Here is a 19,388-nt window from a genome sequence, read left to right on the forward strand (position 1 = left end):
ATTTATTGGGGAAAATGTTTGCGAGAAAAAATAGTGAAGAAGCTGGAGGAAACTGGGAGAGCTGTCCAACTGTGGTGTAAATCTGACCTTTAAAGGTGAGAGAAGGAGAGAAGGCTGTGTAGGAAAAGTTATAGTCTGAAGTACAGTGCTAATAAAGTTTTGCGAGGCTGGTGTGGAGTCCCGTTGCCAAAGTCACAGGTCACATAGTCCTGTATCTCCCAGAAATTGGCCTGACTTAGTATCCCAGTGGTGCTCAGTCATTGGCTGGAAGCAGTGTGGCTGCAGAGCAAAGCAGCAAATATTGGGGTGAATTGAGAGCACAGCTGCTAAGGCAAAGGTCAGTTACACTCTCAACATTGGAAGAACCAAGAGGCATAATTTTATGACTGTCTCAATTGGAGATTGTCCACTTCTTTGGGTCACTGGCTCCCAATTCAAGGTACGGATCCTTGGATTGAGTGAGCCTAAGTTACATGCTTGTGCCCCAACTGTAAGGGGGACCTGCTTCCTACCAAGATTCCTATGTCTTCTCCCCTAAATAAAGGGGTTCAAATGTTGGACAGCAACACCTCCCAAAGGAGAAATGTCTGCTATACTCCCTGAGAGCAGAGATCTTTGTCTTGCTCATTGCTATTACAAGTATTTACAAATAAATGTTTATTGAAGTAATTGAAAGAATATGGCTAGCTAGTATTCAAAGGACCTTACTTACACACGCGAGCACACACACACACACACACACACACACACTCAATTTAGCCATCAGGAAAATGCAAATCAAAAACCCCTTGGATGGCTATAATGAAAAGACAGATAACAAGATTTGTCAAGGATATGGAGAAACACACTGCTGATGGAAGTGTAAAATGGTGCAGCCACTTTGGAAAAGTCTGGCAATCCCTCAAAATTTTACATATAGTTACTACATCATCCAGCTTTTTACTTATAGGCATATACCCAAGTGAAATGAAAACATGGTTATGCAAAAATGTGTACACAAATATTCCTAGTTGCATTATTCATAAGAGCCAAAAAGTAGAAACAACCCTGTGATGGTTAATTTTATGTGTCAACAATGGCTGTGGTGCCATTGTTTTGTCAAACGCCAGTCTAAATGTGTTGCGAAGGTATTTCTTAGATGTGATTAACATTTAAATTAGTAGATGTTGAGTAAAACAGATTACTCCCCATAATGTGTGTGGGCCTAATCAATCAGTTGAAAGCCTTCGGAGCAAAGACTGAGGTCCCCTGAAGAAGAAGAAATTCTCCCTCCAGACTGCAACATAGAAATTCTGCCTGAGTTTCCAGCCTTTGTACTCAAGACTGCAACATCGACTCTCTCCTGAATGTATACCCTGCTGGCCTGTCTACAAACCAGGCCTCATAACTATGTGAACCAATTCCTTAAATCTCTCTCTCCTTTCCCCTACCCATTCTGTTTCTCTGAAGAACCCTGATTAATGCAAACTCTTACGTCCATCAACAGATTAATGGATAAATAAAATGTGGTATATCCATACAATGGAATAATATTCACCATAAAAAGAAATGAAGTACTTGACACATGCTACAACATGGCTGAACTTTGATAACATTATGCTAAGTAGAAGCCAGACACACAAAAGGTCATATATTGTATGATTCCATTTATATGAAGTGTCCAGAATAGAAAAATCCATAGAGATAGAAAATAGATTAGTGATTTTTCTAGGTTGGGGGAGGGGGCAATGGGAAGTGAAATCTTAATGGGTATTTGGTTTCTTTTTGGGGCGATGAAAATATTCTGGAACTTGGTAGGGGTAATGGCTGCACTACTTTGTACTAAAACCACTGAATTGTACACTTTAAATGGGTAAATTGTATGGTATGTAAATTATATCACAATACAGCCATTATTTAAAGAATAAATCATATCCATTACAAACCCCCTTTCCTGTCCCTTCCCTCCACCAGAACTGTCTGGCAAAACCCTTTATCTCCAAATTCCATGCTGCATTTTGCCATAGTATTTTTTTCCCTTCAATGCTAACTGAGATAATTATTTTAACCAATTTTTTAAAATAAAAATGCTAGGGGTGAGGGCTGCAAGGAACTCACTTGTGTTTTTGTTGTTGTTAATCCTCACCCAAGGATATTTTTTTCCATTGCTTTTCAGAGAGAGTGGAAGGGAGGGAGGGAAGGAGAGAGAGAAAGAAGGAGAGAGAGAGGCATTGATGTGAGAGAGACACATTGACTGATTGCCTTCCACATGCACCCCAAGCTGGAGCGGGGAGCAAACCTGCAATCCAGATATGTGCCCTTGACCCAGAATCAAACTCACAACCCTTTGGTGTGTGGGGCTCATGTTCTAACCACTGAGCCACACCGGCCAAGGCTCACTTGTGTTTTAACTCCAGGCCCAGATGCCACCTATGGAGGATGCTGATGAGGGAGTGGCTTAGAACAGGATAGGCAAAAGTCTGACCTCAGGGAGCTTATAGGGAAAAGAAAAGGTCCAGAGGATAAATGAATGATTTTGCATATAGTATCTTTTAAGGATTCTAACAGTCCAAACTCATCATTCTACAGAAGAAAGCCATTCTTCCATCCTAGCCACTGATTCTCCGGGCCTTGTGTATCACCTCCCACCAACTAGTGTTCTGTGACTGGACTATCAGCCACTTGCTACACATCTCTCTCCTTCTTCTCCTCTTCCCTTGGGGATGCCAGCTACCTCTTACAAGTCAGCTCTGGTTGCAGTGGCTTTGAAAGCTCAAACCTATCCCCGAGCCTTATATGATTCAGAGGGGTTCTGAATGCTGATAAAGATGCCAAGAGCTTTTATATCCATTTTTTGCTCCTGCTGTGTTGGAAGTTGGAGATAGGAGTGGGTGAGGAATCAAATTTGGCTCACCCTTTCTTGCAGAACTTTGGTTCTGCATGAAGAAGAGGAAATTGACCTCAAACACTACCTAGCATTCAAGGTACAGGCAGCCTAGTGGTATCAGATGGCCAGTCCTTGGGAGATCAGTACTCTTAATGGGGAACGGGTTGCCAGGGCCTCAGGAGTCTCCTGACTGTCAACATTTCTGGCATCTCTAGTCCTAAGAAGAGTAAAGGGCTGAAGCATGGAGATTGTCTGAAACAGGAGAGAGTTGGACAAAAACAGCAAATTCTCAGTAAGTTTCTCCCAGCAGGGCAAAAGGAATAGGGAAATAAGAGACCAGAGGATTTAGTGACCTAAAGCGCCAGAGAGTCCTGGGGCTGAAAATAGAGAAGCTGGTGGGTGAAGGGGATCAGGTGGCAGAGAATGTACAGGTCTATACCATCCATGGGGGAATCTAGAAAAAGTGCGACCTTCAAGGAGCATGTGGTAATTTAGTTGTGGAGTAAAAATTAATATATTTGAAATAATTTGTAATTTGGTGCTAAACTGTGGTGTTGACAAAAATGCACTGTAGGAACTCTGAGAAGGGAGAGATCGTGTAGGCTGGTATCTTCTGTGAGCTGAATGGCTGGCTCAGGCAGTGTGTGTCCCAAGGGACTTTATGCCCTGTCTACAGTGGCTACAGCTTTTAGAGATGAGTGTGCCTGAGTCTTGCACGGTTTCCTTGAGGAAGCATGGGGGAGGAAGCTTCAGTATCATCACCATTTGTCAATCACTATTGTTATCAACAAGAACTACAATAAACATTAATTAAGCATCCCTCCCTGGGTATACACTTCTGTTGGAGAGGCAGGGCAAACACAGAAATTGTTTAAGGACTGGTATAAGACAGCATGTGCCAGTAGCAAGAAGACAGAGGGAAAAGTGAAGATTGGGGAAGTGAGAGAACGCTTCCTGGAGGAGTAGTACAGGCATACCTTGGAGATATTTCAGGTTTGGTTCCAGACCATTGCAGGATAAAGTGAGTTGTAATCTTTTTGCTGATGGAGGATGTTGCCTTCATTTTGTAAAACTGCAATATCTGTGAAGTACACTAAAGTGAAGGACAACAAAATGGGGTATACATGTACCTGAGCTGACCCTTAAAGGAAAGTTAGGGTTTGGACTATAGAGAAAAGAGTGAAAGGGGCCATAAATGGCCTAACAAGGCACAAAGGTGGGAGTGAGCAAGGCAGTTATGATTAAGTGAGAAAACCTACTGGACTGGAGCAAAGGGTGTGTGGGAGGGTAAAGTGAGCAATAAAGTCAGAGAGGGAAGTATTAGTGTGATTATAGAGAGTCTTGAATGGCAGACAAAAGGAGTTGTTTTGGAGCAAAGTAGGAAGGCCTTTGTAGATTTATGTACTTGGGGAGTGATGTGGGCACAGGGAAGGAGAAAAGGCTGAAGGAAAAACATTGGGATTCCACGTTCTTCCTATCTTCAGTCTCCAGTGTTAGGGTGGCCAACTCATGCTATCGCAGCAAACGGAGATGAGTTTGTCACTGCTTGGTATTCCACTTTGAGAATAGGTTCCTAAGACACCCCCAAGAAGTTCTGCATCATATGCTGTTGGTGGAGAACCTTGTGCCACTTGGAAAGTCCCAACCAATCATCACTATGTGTGAGGTGTTCTCAGATAGTGTTGAGGCACCTTGTGAAACAGAAAAGAGGAAAGATCAGCCTGCTAGGCCCAGCTGGTAGCACAGGTGCATACCAAGATGGGGCGACTGTTTCAAAGGCAACACCCTTTAGAAGTTGATCTGTCTCTGAATCAGCCCTCAGGAAAGGAGGCAACAATTGCAGGGATCTTAAAAACCAACACTACAACAAGACTGTCTTTCATCATTTTGGTGGCTGCTACTTGGCCACTCCTCACGTAGAGTATTTTTACTAACTTCCTGCAGCAAAAAGAGATTGGTGCAGGCTCTGCTACATTTATATTACTACCAGGATGCAGATGTTTTCTTTTTTCTCTGGGGTTTAGAATTATGTAAACGAAGGCATGAAAACAAAAGCTCAGTGAGGTGAGGGAGTAGGGAGGGGGACTGGGGACGGGGGTGGGACAGGGTGGAATGGGTCACTGGGGAGATAAAGGGACGTTTGTAATATTTTAAATAAAAATTTAAAAAAATTAAAATTATAATTAGGTACCAAAAAAAAAGAAAAAAAAAAAGAAAGAAATTCAGGCAATTTTCAGGGCTCTTTAAGACACCCTTCTCAGTTTTTATTAACAGCTCTCTTGGCTCCTCTCTAGTTTATTTAGAATTTGGCACCTCTTCAGAACTTTCCAACCAAAGATCTGTAAGTTTATTCTAAAGTTCCTATCCTGACTTCATTTTGCAAGTGGAGAAATCAAGGCATATAATATGAACTTTCACTGTCTGTGGGCTAATCTTGAGTCTTGACACCCCCCCACCCCCACCCCCACTATCACTCTCTATCTTCCCTCTGTTGCATACAGTCTTGCCTGGAAAGGAAAAGCTATAGCCCAATTGCCTCCCAGGTCTTCCCTCAACCCCACCGTGATATTATCTGGAGGGCAATAGGACCTAGGGAGGTTCAACCCTGAGGCCCAGAGAGGCACACCTGCCTAACAGCTTGGGTTGAGCGAGTGTGAGAGCGAGCTAGTTAGGGAGGGCGGGATAGAAGCGGGCGACTGCTGCTATGGGGGTAGAGGATAGCTGTGGCTCCCTCTGGGGTCTAGGTGTCGTGGTGAGAAGTGCTTCTAAAGATAGGTCCAAGCGCCTTTTTGTCGCGCCTCTACACACCAAGCGATCCCGCCTTGGAACTCGCAGGCTGGCTTTTTTGGCCCCAGTTGTTCCTCCCATTTCACCGGCCCCGGTTATCAGTGCCTTAGTTCTCCAAGCCACTGTCCTCTCACAGCTGAACTAGGACCCGGGAGCATCCAGCAGCAGATGGCACACAAGTTTGGCAACATCTACCCGGCCAGGTTGGCGCCCCGCACGTCTTCTCACAAGCAAAGTTTCTTCATAGGAAGAAAGAAACCCTTACAGCTTTCTCTTAATCCTGTGGCGCGCGCGCTCAGCTTCTCTGGCGGAAGATTGTGTTTAGGAACAGCGCGGTGACTTTGTTCCCGCCCACTGCCCGGCTGCCTTGGGGGCGGAGCTTGTGGAATCCCAGGAGCCACCCAGAGAACCCTTGACTGAGCGCGGGTCCTGAGAGAGCATCAGGTGAGCAAGCGAACTAAGTCACTCAAGCTGCACCCCTTCTACTGCCCTGCCTCAGTTCTTGGCTGATTTGAGAGGGCACACTGATCAGGACTCCTCGAGAGGAGCTGCTGGGTGTCGGTGCTCGACAGAGTGGCTATCCTTCTGCCTGGGGGTGCTGAGAAAGGAGGAGCCCACACGAAAACAGCTGTCCCCATGGCCCTTCAACTACTGCCTGGAATTGGACTCTGGACGGGGCACTAAAATGCTTGCTTGTCCAAGTTTCACAGCACGTGTATTGACGATTGGAATCCTGAGCCAATCAAGAATCAAGTTGAAAGTGGTACTCCTGGGCTCTCCATCCCAGACTTCAGCAAGACTAGAAGGGAGGGGTCTCCTGCTCTAACTAGTAGATCTCCGTTCTGGAATCGGACTTGACAGCTTTACTCACCAATACTTGGACTGCAGTGGCTACAGGGTTCTCTTAGAGGTTGGAGGAGGGTTCTCTCTGAAGACCAGACCAAAACACTCAGAACCTCGACAATGGACCGAGTTTATGAAATTCCTGAGGAGCCAAATGTGGATCCGATTTCATCTCTGGAGGAAGATGTTGTCCGTGGGGCCAACCCCCGATTTACCTTTCCATTTGGCATCCTTTTCTCCACCTTTTTGTACTGTGGGGAGGCTGCATCTGCCTTGTACATGGTTAGAATCTATCGAAAGAATAGTGAAACCTATTGGATGGCATACACCTTTTCCTTCTTTATGTTTTCATCCATTATGGTCCAGTTGACACTCATTTTTGTCCACAGAGATCTGGCCAGAGACAAGCCGCTATCATTGTTTATGCATCTAATACTCTTGGGACCTGTTATCAGGTGAGTAAGTTTTTAATCTCTCCCCTCCTCCTCTCCCCCTCCCCCACCCCCAATTTGTGTAAAGAAAGATGAAGCTAATCTTTATAAGACTGATACTGTGCCTCTAATTGTGCTCTCAGTCCCTCCCACTCTTGGCTTCCCTGCCTACCATCCAAAAAATCTTATCTGAAATCTTAAATGCCACCACGATGAATATGTGATATGTACCTGTGTTCTAAAACTATGTATGGTACCATTGATGCAACTTCATTGGACAATGTTTGCTCTCTGGATTTGGGCTGGGAAAATTGGTATGGAACCAATTGATGTGGTCACCTTGTGCACACAGGCCATACTTAGCTTAAGAGTGTGTTATTTAGACTCTACCTTTTAGACGCACTATAAATTGAATGAAAGTTCCTAACCCCCTTCACATCCCATCTCACATTCAGTTTCTTTATCCTGAACTGCTTGGGCTGGTGCTGCTACCATTTAAAAATTTTCCAGATTTGTTTTAAAATATTTTAAGACATCTGTAGTCATCTGGTACTCCAACCTACTGTGTGTAGTTTATTTTTCTCTGTCAGTTCATCTGTCTCCTGTTTATCTCTTTGTATCTTTCTGAAGAAAAGTTACATGGTTAAAAGTGGGCAAAGAAAGATAGTTCATCTGTCCATCTGGATGCTGTAGCACAATATAATAGCATCAGGTCTTTTCCATTCAGATTGCCTTAAAGGTACAAGAATGTGCCTTATTCCAGGAAGGCAGGCATCTGTGTCAGCAGTCTCATCTGGACAGTATGGGATTATACAGATAGGGAGACATTGCAAAACTTATGAGGTCAGGAGAAAGGAATGGACCAAGTTTGTCTTGATTGCCAGAGAGGCAGAAACCTGCAGTCAGCTGAGCAATATGGGTCAGAGTGCTGATGTTGTAATTGCAATAGGAAGATATCTTATTCTTGTGGAAGTAAACATAGTCCAAAACTGACTAAGGTTGGAACTCCCCCTTAAAATTTTTTTTTTACAATATGTGTTTAAATGGGGAGGAATTCATTAGCCTCCATTAGAGAAAATATGGATATCAACAGAAACAGTGGCCTGGAATTCAGGAGACCTAGTATCTAACTCTCCCTTTGTCACTAACTAGTTGCATGGCCTTGGTGAAATCTCTGAAGATGCCTTGGCCCACAGTCCCGTCATCTGTAAAATAAATTGGTTGCATGGGCTAGGTCTCAAACACTTGCAGAGGCAAGGCAGGCATCATAAATGAGTGAAATGGGCCAAGTATGAGAAAAACAGTAGCTTCACGTGTGATAAATGTAAACAAAACTCAATGTTAAATGATGGAGAGTAGTGAGGACTGTGGCAATCTGGAGTCCATGTGATCTACCTCCTTTGAGGCAGCTACTCTATAGTTCCCGTCCATTGTTTCCCTGTTGAAATTCAGACCCAGTATTGCCACATCCCCCAACTTTTCAAGAGGAACTCCCAAAATAGGATTTTATATGAAATGCCATTATTTAAAAATTTGGGACCTTACTAATGAAATAAAAACATGGTATGGGCCAAACCACAGCTGTTGGTCAGACGTGACTCAGCTGGACTATATCCACCCTTTGGACTAGGTAGTCTAAAAAGAACCTTTACAGTTCTAAATCTTTGAAGTTAAGCTGTAAAAGGAACACTTCATCTTCAACTTGGAACCAAGAAATTTAGAGATGTGGACCATGGAATCCATTCTTCTCTCCTTTTTCAAATGCAATTTATTGAATTAACAGATCCAGCACTCACAAGATGAAAATTTCAGCAAGTTCCATACCAGCCCTCAGTTCTGACTTCCCATGTTTGCTTTGTGGCCTCCCAAGCCATCTTTGATTCGGACCCTCCATATAGAGTGTTGAGTACTATGTTTTATATTTGTAATTTAGCTTCCACTAGAAATGATTGGAAAGCATTCATAATCTCAGTCAACTAGCCCCACAGCAGAGAAAAACAATTAAAACCTCATAAATTATATTCTTGATATACTTATTCTCAAGGCAAATTACTTTTTAAGGAGGTAGGAACTTGATTGGTGCTATTAGGCACATGAAAGTGTTTGGAGGGCCCAGCTCCCTTTTTAAAAAAATATTTTTAATTGATTTTAGAGAGAGGGAGAGGGAGAGGGAGAGGGAGAGAGGAACATCAATGTGAGAGAAAAACTTTGATCTGCTGCCTCCTGTACACTCCGTAATGGGAACTGAGCCCACAACGCAGGCATGTGCCCTGACTGGGACTTTTTGGTGCATGGGTCGATGCTCATCCAACTCAGCCACAGTGGCCAGGGCCAGGCTTCCTTATATAAATGCAAAGATAACTTCTGGAACTGAAAATGTACTCTAATTTACTGAAGCTTATAAGCAAGGCAAACACCCTTACTTAAACCAGTAAATATCCTTAAGAATAGAAGTGTAAAGAAAATGCTTTATGCAACTGCTTCCTTCAATATTTCATTCAGCAATAGCATTGGTGGACTTGGGTTAAAGTCTAAAATCTTTTGTCAGAAATACACTTAGACATTTTCCCTGAATAGGAAGAGAATGTTGCTTTTTTCTTCTCTGTTCTCTCCTTCCATCTTTTTCTCTCCTGGGTTTCAGAGCTGTCCCTAGAAAGTGGATGTTTCAAGCTACATGCTTCAGACTGGCACACAAGCAGCAATCTCAGAGGGATCCTGTGAGAATGGCAGCCAGCACATGTTCCTTGAGGAAACCAAAGGCTTAGAGAGCATATACATCTCTTCTGTCTTTGGTATATTTTTCTGTTAAATTACATTGCCATTATTATCATCCTCTCCTCCCATTATTTCTCACCCTGTATTGTTTTCTTCCTTCTTACTCTTTCATTTACTCAGAAAATGCCCATTTATCAAATACCCACTATGTGATAAGGGTGGTAGGCAAGATAAATATACCCCCCTCCCCCCGCTTCAATCTGTCAGGAAAGATGGCTTAATTTTCACAATTGCTCTTACTTATCATACGAAATAGTCCACAGTTTCCATTCATTTCAGGGTGAATAGAAGTGGTAATTCAGGTGTTCTAAAACAAGATGTTCTAGTTGCTTCTCTTCTATTCATTACATCAGAACTTCGAATGACTTCTGATTTATATGGGGGAGATGCGAGGGGGTATAGCAGGAAATGTGGTCTTATCACTGTTTCAAGAGTGGTAGGTTCTCATAAGGATGTTTTCTTCTTTGTAAAGAGATAGTGGAGTTTAAAAGTCTGTTGTCCCCATACAGGTCAAGAGGCCCCCAAAGCAACGTAGAAAGATCTTTTGAGGTGCCCTAGGATTGGATTGTGAGCTGTCAAGTCTTTTAAGTTCCTTTGTTGCTAAATGGCTTTTCCGTGTATGTGAGAGGTTTTCTCTACATCCCCTTTAAGACTTGTTGGCAGAGACACTGATAGTTGTGGGTTTTGTCTTGAAAAAAGCAGAACTCAAAAACCCCAATTATGGAGCTGAATGCTTTGAATAAGGAACACTTGACCTCAGGAACTTGAGGTATTATGACAACCGGGGCTTTTTGGAACTTCCTTATTCTCTCTCTCAACACATTGTTTACTTAATATCTTGGTGTTTAGGGCACTTTTCTACCCTTGGGCTTATTCTTAAGGAGACAAAGCAATTCCTTAACTCCTCAAAGAAACACTTTTGAAATGGTGTTTTTAGGTCAGTGGATGACTGAAAAAGAAAAAAAAGGATTTAGACTCAAGTAACTTGTAGAAGGTTTGGCCGACTCTTTGACTCATGAGAAATGAGTAGAATGGGAGAGAAGGAATGGCAAAAAGTAGCAGCACCTCTCTGAGTTATTTTCCCCTCCCTCACTAAAATCTCCCTTCCCAGGGCAGCTTTAGTTAAGTTCCCATGATGCTTTACTTCTGCAGATGTTTGGAGGCCATGATTAAGTACCTCACACTGTGGAAGAAAGAGGGGCAGGAGGAGCCCTATGTCAGCCTCACCCGAAAGAAGATGCTAATAAATGGCGAGGAGGTGCTGATAGAATGGGAGGTGGGCCACTCCATCCGGACCCTGGCTATGCACCGCAATGCCTACAAACGTATGTCACAGATCCAAGCCTTCCTGGGTTCAGTGCCCCAGCTGACCTATCAGCTCTATGTGACCCTGATCTCTGCAGAGGTCCCCCTGGGTAGAGGTGAGTGGGGTCAGGATTGGGGTGGGCTCCACTTAAATCCAGGGTCTTCAAAATCTAGACCTGAGCTGTCTAATACACTGGGCAACAGCTTCCTGTGGCTATTAAAATGAAAAATTAAGTTAAAAATTTACTTTCTGTCATACTAGCTATATTTAAGTGTTCAATAGCTATGTGTGGCTAGTGGTCACTTATTGGACAGCACATATATTATAGAACATTTCCATCATTGCACAAAGTCCTATTGGACAGCACCGGTAGATAGTCAAACAACTTGGGAATCCAGACATCTCAGGCCTGACAGATTTCTTAAACTGGGGTAAGCTATTTAGACTAAAAATGCCACAGATAAGCCCTCTCTGGGCTAGTAATAAACCCTCTCAGAAGAAGCTAGTAATACCAGCAGTCAGTAGGACATTTTCTCCAGCCCAGAGTGTTTAAATTATACTGAGGATTTTTTGTTTATTTGTTTGGTTGGCTTAGGGGTGACCATATTTAAATAAGAGGTTCCCAAATATTACTGATCATGAAATTCCTTTTTACAATTACATTTTCTACTCAGACCTGAATCAATCTGAGTGTGGGGAGGGTAGGAATCTGTATTTTTTAATGTACCCAGTTGATTCTGATCAGCCACATTTGGGAGCCAGTGATTTAATCACTTCTCCCAACTCCAGCAAAGAGAAAGACCTTTGGCAGAGGATGAAATGTGAGTCAGTGTTTTCAAAGCTGAGATAAAGTACTGTTAATGAGTTTTAACAGCCTGAGATTAGCTTCATCTTCTTGGGCTGGAGCTGGTACAGCTGTGGGTACAACTTTGGATCATTTTCTTATTGTTGGGTGCTGACTCTGCTTGGCAAACCTCCATGTCTCAAATAAGTGTAAGGAGGAAATTTTTCCTCTTTTGTACTTTTCTCCACTAAGAATTGTTCATGAAGCTCTATTGGCCTTGAAGATTTTCACATTCTTAGAATGGACAATAGTGGGAGGAGAAAGATCTCTGAAAATGACATTTTTCCTCCTGAGAATTTTGAGGGTCATCAAATCATCTAATTAAAATGTGTATACATTACAAAAGTAATACACACACAAATCAATTGACCTACAGGTCATTATATATGCACAGAAGAATTTCTGGAAAGATATACAGGAAACAATTTACCTCTAGGGAGTGGAAATGACTCAGCCAACTTTTACTTTTACTTTATACTCTTCTTTATGGTTTGAAATTTTTAATCATGATCATGTTTTATTATTTTAGATCCTTATTTTTAAAAATTTAAAATGTTATTTTTATCCTTATTTTTAATTATAAAAATCTGATAAGGTAAAGACTCAAAACCATACAGAATATATATAAAAGAGGAGATGTAATCTCACTTCCCAAAGGTAATCTCTGTTAATCATTCAGTATATATCCTTCCAGACTTCATTTTACTATGTAAATATAAACATACATACAACAGATATATGTATATTTTTGCCAAAAAAGGACTGTATTAAACATTCTGTTAAGCAACATGTCTTTTTCAAAAGTAAGCCAGTATGTCTTTCTTCAACAATTACTTATACATACATATAAAATAATAATAATAATGATAAATATATATTTTTTCCTTATATGAATTGGACGAGTCTTTCTTATTTCCCTAATCATCTATTGGTAGGATTAAAGTTTGTTTCTATTTTTTCCATGCAAAAATTTTTTTAAATTATAAACTATGTTCCAGTGAACATCTGTGTACTGGAATGAAGCTTTGTATGATAAATTCTGAACAGTAGAATTGCTGGGTAAAAGGATATGCATGTTTAGAATTTTATCAATACTGACAAATAACCCCCACAAAAGGTTGTATGAATTTATATTCTCACCAACAGTGTAAAAATGTGCCTGTTTCTTCACATCTTAAACTAAATATTATTTAGTTCTATAATTATAAAATAACTGATTTTTAAAACATAATTTGCATTCTTTAGTATGAATGAAGCTGTGCATCTTCTCATGTTTGGTCATTATGTTCTTTAAATTGCTTACTTGCATATTTTACTTTTTCTAGTGGTATATTTTTTATTAATTTGTAGGAGCTATTTACTTATTCTGGCTATTAATCTTTTCTCTGCTGTGGATAAGTATGTATGTATACATTTGTATACTTTTTTTTGTGTGTATATACACACGTTTTAAATGTGCATATACATGTAACATGTGCAGCACACACATGCAACACATGTGTAAGATCAACACTATACTTGTATCTTCTGGCATTCTGAAGGATTAAATTTTTATGTATTTACATTTTTTATTGGTTTTAGATATTGTGGCTTTTTCACAAAGGTCTTTCACAACGCATATCTGATAGAGCAACTTAGCCTGATCTTCCAAATAGATGATTTACCACAATCAATTTGTCAATTCCCCTACCAAAGAAACAAAACAAAGCAAATAATAACAACAACAAATGAAATAACATTTCATTGAGACTGTGATTAGTATTACATTAAATTATTTAGGCTATTTTGGAAGGAATTTACATCTTTACAGGATCAATCAATTTCATATTAGAAAATAATAAATCTCTCCATTTCATTAAATATTTTTAAATCACTTTATTGAGGTACAGTTGACAAACAAAAACCTCGCCTATTTAATGTATACAATTTGATGAGTTTGGAGATAAGTATACCTCCATGAAATTTCACCACAATCTATGCCATGAGTAAGAATAGTTTTCTTGCTATAGGTCATTCACATTTTTGTAAGGCTTATTTCTAGGTGTTCTATCAGTTTTAAAATTGCCTAATTTCCAAAGTGTCATGGTAGTGCCTAAGTAAAGTAAATGCACCTACTACACTTTTGGAAATAGAGGATGATGATGATGATGATGATGATGATGATGATGATGATGGGAGCTAGCAGATAGTATTTACTATGTTCCAGACATTTCTCTAAGCCCTTTATGTGTAATTATTTCATTTAATCTTCATAACAATCCTATGAGATAATTATTATTATTTCCATTTTACAAATGAGGAAATAGAAGCACTGAGAGGTTAAGTAAATTCCCTAAGGTTCTGTAAGTAATAGGTAGCAAAGACTGGATTGGAATTCAGGATGTCTGCCATTAGAACCTGTGTTTCTAAACATATTACTATGCAAAGGATGTAAAGGAAGTTTTTTCAAGGCCTTTTAAAAAATTCTTCAGTGATTTCTCCTATTAAAAACTTTCTGACAATACCATCTCTTTTAAGGTTTTGTAAACAACTTTTTGGTTTAGTTTTCCTCCTACCTTCTTCTTGCTACCCTTTTCCTAATCCCTTTTTCTCTTGGAGGCCATCTGGATTATCATAGATGACCAAATTCACTCACAGCATTATGATCTCTTATGGCATGAGTCTATTTGTAGGGAGGCAGATGGAAGGTGTTTTTACATTTATTTGGAAGCATCAGGCTTTCCTTCTTTTATTACACTACTATCAGTAAATGAGTTCTAATTAAAAGGAAAGCATTACCAACACACTTGGATAGATGTAGGTACACTCTGACATTCCCAGTTCTTGAGCATCAAGTCTGGAGGATGGGACTGAGAGTGATTTAGAAAGCTAAGACTATAGCAAATTATTATGTTACACACCTTAAGCCAGTGCAATGTTATATGTCAGTTATATCTCAATAAATATAGAAAAAATAGAAAAATAAAGCTAAGAATAGAGACTTTAAGGAAGTCTCCCATTCTGGTCTTTGAGATTCCAACACTCTACTTAGAACTGAAAAAGAGGTAGAAAACAAAGCTGTGCTTCCTTTTGGGTTTCCATGGGGATGTCATCACTTTTCTTGCAGATGATCTCCACTGCTGTAGTTCTCTGGATGCAGTGTTTTTATAGGAACAGAAAGCTCAAGTAGTTTTGTTTTTTGGACTCTCAGGCCTGCTCATTCTCCCTGTGAGTACTAGATTTTTCTTTTTAAAAAAAATTTTTTTATGTCTTTATTGATTTCAGAGAGAGGAAGGGAGAGGGAGAGGGATAGATAGAAGCATCAATGATGAAAGGGTCATTGATTAGCTGTCTCCTGCACCCCCCCCCCCCCCCCACTAAGGTTCAAGCCAGCAACCTGAGCATGTGCCCTGACTGGGAATCAAACCTTGATCTCCTGGATCCCAGTTGATGCTCAACCACTGAGCCATGCTGGCTGAGCTGGATTTTTCTTAGTTATCAGTATCCTTTGCTATAAAGGAAGAAAAGGAAAGGGGCATGACACGATCTATAGTTAATATTTAGTAAAGCAGGTTAGGAAGTATTCTAATCCTTTAGGTCTCTACTCTAACATACAGCAGTATGGATGTTATAGGCTAGGAAATGGAGTTTTTATATTTTAAACAACTCTGCTGGAAGTTTGGCAATTCCTAAATTATACCAAAGCATTGGGGTGACAAATTTTCGTTGTTGATGATTAATACAAACAACTCTAGAGTATCTCAGTGAATTGGGGGAACTGAGGTACATAGATACTCAGTGACTTTCACAAGCTTCCACACAGCTGAACCAAGGACTTTCTAAACATAAGTATTTTATGCTACCTCTCTAAACTCAGAATTCTTCATTAATTCCACAAACATTTATTGAGCACTTGCTATATTCCAGGCAGTATGTTAAGCTCTGGGGATACAGCAGTAAATCAGATAGACATGGTTCCTTCTGCCCTCATGGAATTTCCGGTATATATTTTGACACATTCTTGAAGTACCCACAAACAAGATTAGCTCCTTGAAGGAGATACACATCAAGGAAGGAACTTCTATAACCAAAGGCATTCTCTGTGAATCTCCTAAGACTGTATTTTTCTGAGATAAGAGCTCTTTCTGCCTCCTGCACTGTTTGCTCAGAAGCCTGTTTCATCAGGTAGATGCTGTCCTATATCTTTATAAGTGCTCCTCTTGTCTTAGTGACCCCTCAATGCTAGTTTTGAGATCCACTCTTTTTAAAAATTTCATTGTGTATGTTTATGTGATTAATTAAAATATTACAGCATATGTTCATGGCAAATTTAGAAAATAGGGAAACATAGAGAAAAGGATTTTAAAAACTGACATAGTCCTTATTATGAAAATATATATTTTAGTTTATTTCTTTCCATTTTCTTTCTGTGCTTGCTATTTGTTTACATAGCTGTATTCATACATGAGTGCTCTTAACTGGGGCCCTCAAGTCTCACCTATTATCTCTCTGGACCTCTGCATCAGAATATAAGCTTCATCAACATTAACTGAATGCCTATTTTTGTTTCTTTTTTTTTTCTTCTTACAGTTGTGCTAATGGTTTTTTCCCTGATATCTGTCACCTATGGGGCTACCCTCTGCAATATGTTGGCTATCCAGATCAAGTATGATGAATACAAGATTCGCCTCGGTCCACTAGAAGTTCTCTGCATCACCATCTGGAGGACATTGGAAATCACTTCCCGCCTCCTGATTCTGGTGCTTTTCTCAGCCACTTTGAAATTGAAAGCTGTGCCCTTCTTATTGCTCAACTTCCTGATTATCCTCTTTGAGCCTTGGGTTAAATTCTGGAGGAGTGGTGCCCAGATGCCCAATAACATTGAAAAAAATTTCAGCCAGGTTGGCACCCTGGTGGTGCTGATTTCCATTACAGTCCTCTATGCTGGCATCAACTTCTCTTGCTGGTCAGCTTTGCAGTTGAAGTTGGCAGACAGGGACCTTGTTGAAAAGGGTCAGAACTGGGGACATATGGGCCTGCACTATAGTGTGAGATTGGTAGAGAATGTGATCATGGTCCTGGTTTTTAAGTTCTTTGGAGTGAAAGTGTTACTGAATTATTGTCATTCCTTGATTGCCTTGCAGCTCATTATTGCTTACCTGATTTCTATTGGCTTTATGCTCCTTTTCTTCCAGTACTTGCATCCATTGCGCTCACTCTTCACCCACAACATCATGGACTACCTCCATTGTGTCTGTTGCCACCGGAACCCTCGGGGCAGGCTTGAGAACTTGGAGTCACCATTTGATACTGAAACAACACAAAGTGTTGTCTGATTCTATCTCCTGGGTATTTTTGGATGGATTTGGGTGGCCAAGAGCAACTGTGAAATTTAAGCAGAGGATGAGGCTCATGAATGATGAGTACCCACTGGGACTTTTTTTTTTTTTTTTTTTTGAGTTTTCTGGTAAGCCTTTCAGAAGAAAGAGCAGCCCCCAAATAGGTTTCATTTTCTTAAAATTGACTGCTATGTTTGCACACCAGGATAGCCACCATATATTCAGAAGGGTCAGAGATAGCATTTATACTCCTCCCATCCAGGTCAGCTGTCTCGCCTCCCAATGGGATAACCTACCTCCATGCACTTCAGGCATTCTTTGACCTTCTAGTTCTGCTCATTTGCTTGAGGTGCATTACTGAGCTTTCCCCAGGCTGAACTAAAAGACCAGAATCCAGCCAGAATATATCCTGACTGATCAGAGGATGTGACTACTTACTAGCTATGGTTACCCTTCAGGAAACATTCTGACTAAGGTGGAACATTTAACTGTAAGTGTGGCTGGGGTCTTTAATTCGAATGAGAAACTCTGGTTAAGAAGAAAAACCCCACTATTAAAAGTTCTGCTCTCCAAATGAGTTAGCTCTCCATTAAGATTTTACTAGTGATCATTCATCAAGGACCTCTCTTTTCAGTGGTCCGTTATAGGCACACTCTGAGGAGGGAGTGGAGAGTAGGATTCCTTCAGGGCATATGCCAGAATGACTCTTTTCCTCAGGGACCTGCATGGACCTGCAGCTTGTACAATGGAATGGTTAAGTAAAATCTCTCTCTTTGTGGCTCATTATCAGGGATTCCCTTCAACCCAGCTTTTATGTGTTTTTGGTGTTTTGCTACTTGATATGAACCTCAGAGAAGGTGAACTGTAATTAAAAATGTTTCTAATGTGTGGAAGAAGTGAAGATTTCATTGTGTCTTTTACTGTCTTGAGTATTTTGTTGATTTGTTTTTTTAAGGGAGAGAGAATGTAATAACTGGGATATCACCTTTATGTTTTTTTGGGTTGAGATGGTGGCTAACACTCCAAGGTAGAGTGAAGGCAGAGGAGGGAAACAAGATCACAGTAAATCATGTGACATGGGATATTATTTTCTAATTAGGAGCATATGTTTATCATTCCCATACCCCTAATGGATGAATGCAAGTCTCCCTTTCTCATGTATCTCAATGTTTACATCTCAAATCATTTGAGTATTTTGATGGGAATATCACCTGGATGCCTCTAAGGTAATGAAGGAATCAAGGTTAGTATATCCATTACCTATTGGGACCGAGAATCCCACCATTTACCTAACTAATGCTTGCCTCTCACAGACCAAGAAGGTGAGAAGAACTCACTAGTAACATGTACTACTACCACAGTTGCTGTGAGAAGTTCTGAATAGCCCAAGCTAAGACTTCTCATTCCCATCCAATTTTACTCTTGGGATCATGCTTTAGCCATTTCCCTTCCTCTTATTCAGTGTCAGGACATGTTGCAGGGGCTCCCCCTTCTAAGTAAGTAGCAGGCTGTTTAGCCAGAATTGTCCTGTTTCCTGGCGTATCTAGTGTGGTTTTCCCCTCTTCAACCACTGTTGGGGGCTAAAAGGATTGGATAGTACTTAATTTGGGGGAGACTAAAGTGACTTGCTTTGGAGCATGGAGATTTCCTTTTTCAATCCACCTCCCTCATTCCATCCTTCATGATGAAGAAGAGATTTAGGTGGTCATAAAAAGCTCACACTGCTGTCTTCTATGTTATTCAAGGTGAATTTGAAAGAAATAACCTATCAGACGTCCAAAAGAACATGCTGCCTCTTTAGAATTCAAACAAGAATCTCTACCCAGTGATTAATATGCCCTCCATTAAAAGCAGAAGTAGTGTGGAACTATAATTTGGTCCATAAAAGCCATGTGAATCAGCTACTTAAGGGGTGGGTGCTATGGGAACATAGAGAGACACGCTAAGCTAGGCAGGCCAATTAGAGCTAGAGTGGAGATACACAGCGTGGAAAAGCATGTCTTGGTACTGAACCAAGCCTCTTTTCCCAGTGTATCTTCCCCAGCCTTAGTGACTTAATATCCAAGGAATGCAGGAAGTTTAGGGTGAAGGGTGTGGAGCAACTTCTGACCTGAAAAACCTGCTGCCCTTACCCAAGGAGAAAAGACTCTAGTGATATATTATGCAAATGAAGCCTCAGAACCTCCTATAAGTGGTGGCCTCTCTATTCTGCAGCAGT

At 40.7% G+C, this 19,388-nt stretch overlaps 1 protein-coding gene across 1 annotated transcript; it reads left to right on the plus strand.

Annotated features, from left to right (window-relative positions):
- Nucleotides 1-6,505: 6,505 nt before the first annotated feature.
- XKRX (XK related X-linked) lies at nt 6,506-17,176 on the plus strand. The gene is made up of 3 exons (XM_016195753.2): nt 6,506-6,951; nt 10,855-11,123; nt 16,422-17,176. Exons 1-3 carry the CDS (start codon nt 6,617-6,619, stop codon nt 17,165-17,167), a joined length of 1,350 nt encoding a protein of 449 aa, XP_016051239.2. The 5' UTR covers nt 6,506-6,616; the 3' UTR covers nt 17,168-17,176.
- Nucleotides 17,177-19,388: the final 2,212 nt, after the last annotated feature.

Source organism: Miniopterus natalensis, chromosome X, assembly GCF_054644295.1.
Source record: "Miniopterus natalensis isolate mMinNat1 chromosome X, mMinNat1.hap1, whole genome shotgun sequence".
NCBI lineage: Eukaryota > Metazoa > Chordata > Mammalia > Chiroptera > Miniopteridae > Miniopterus > Miniopterus natalensis.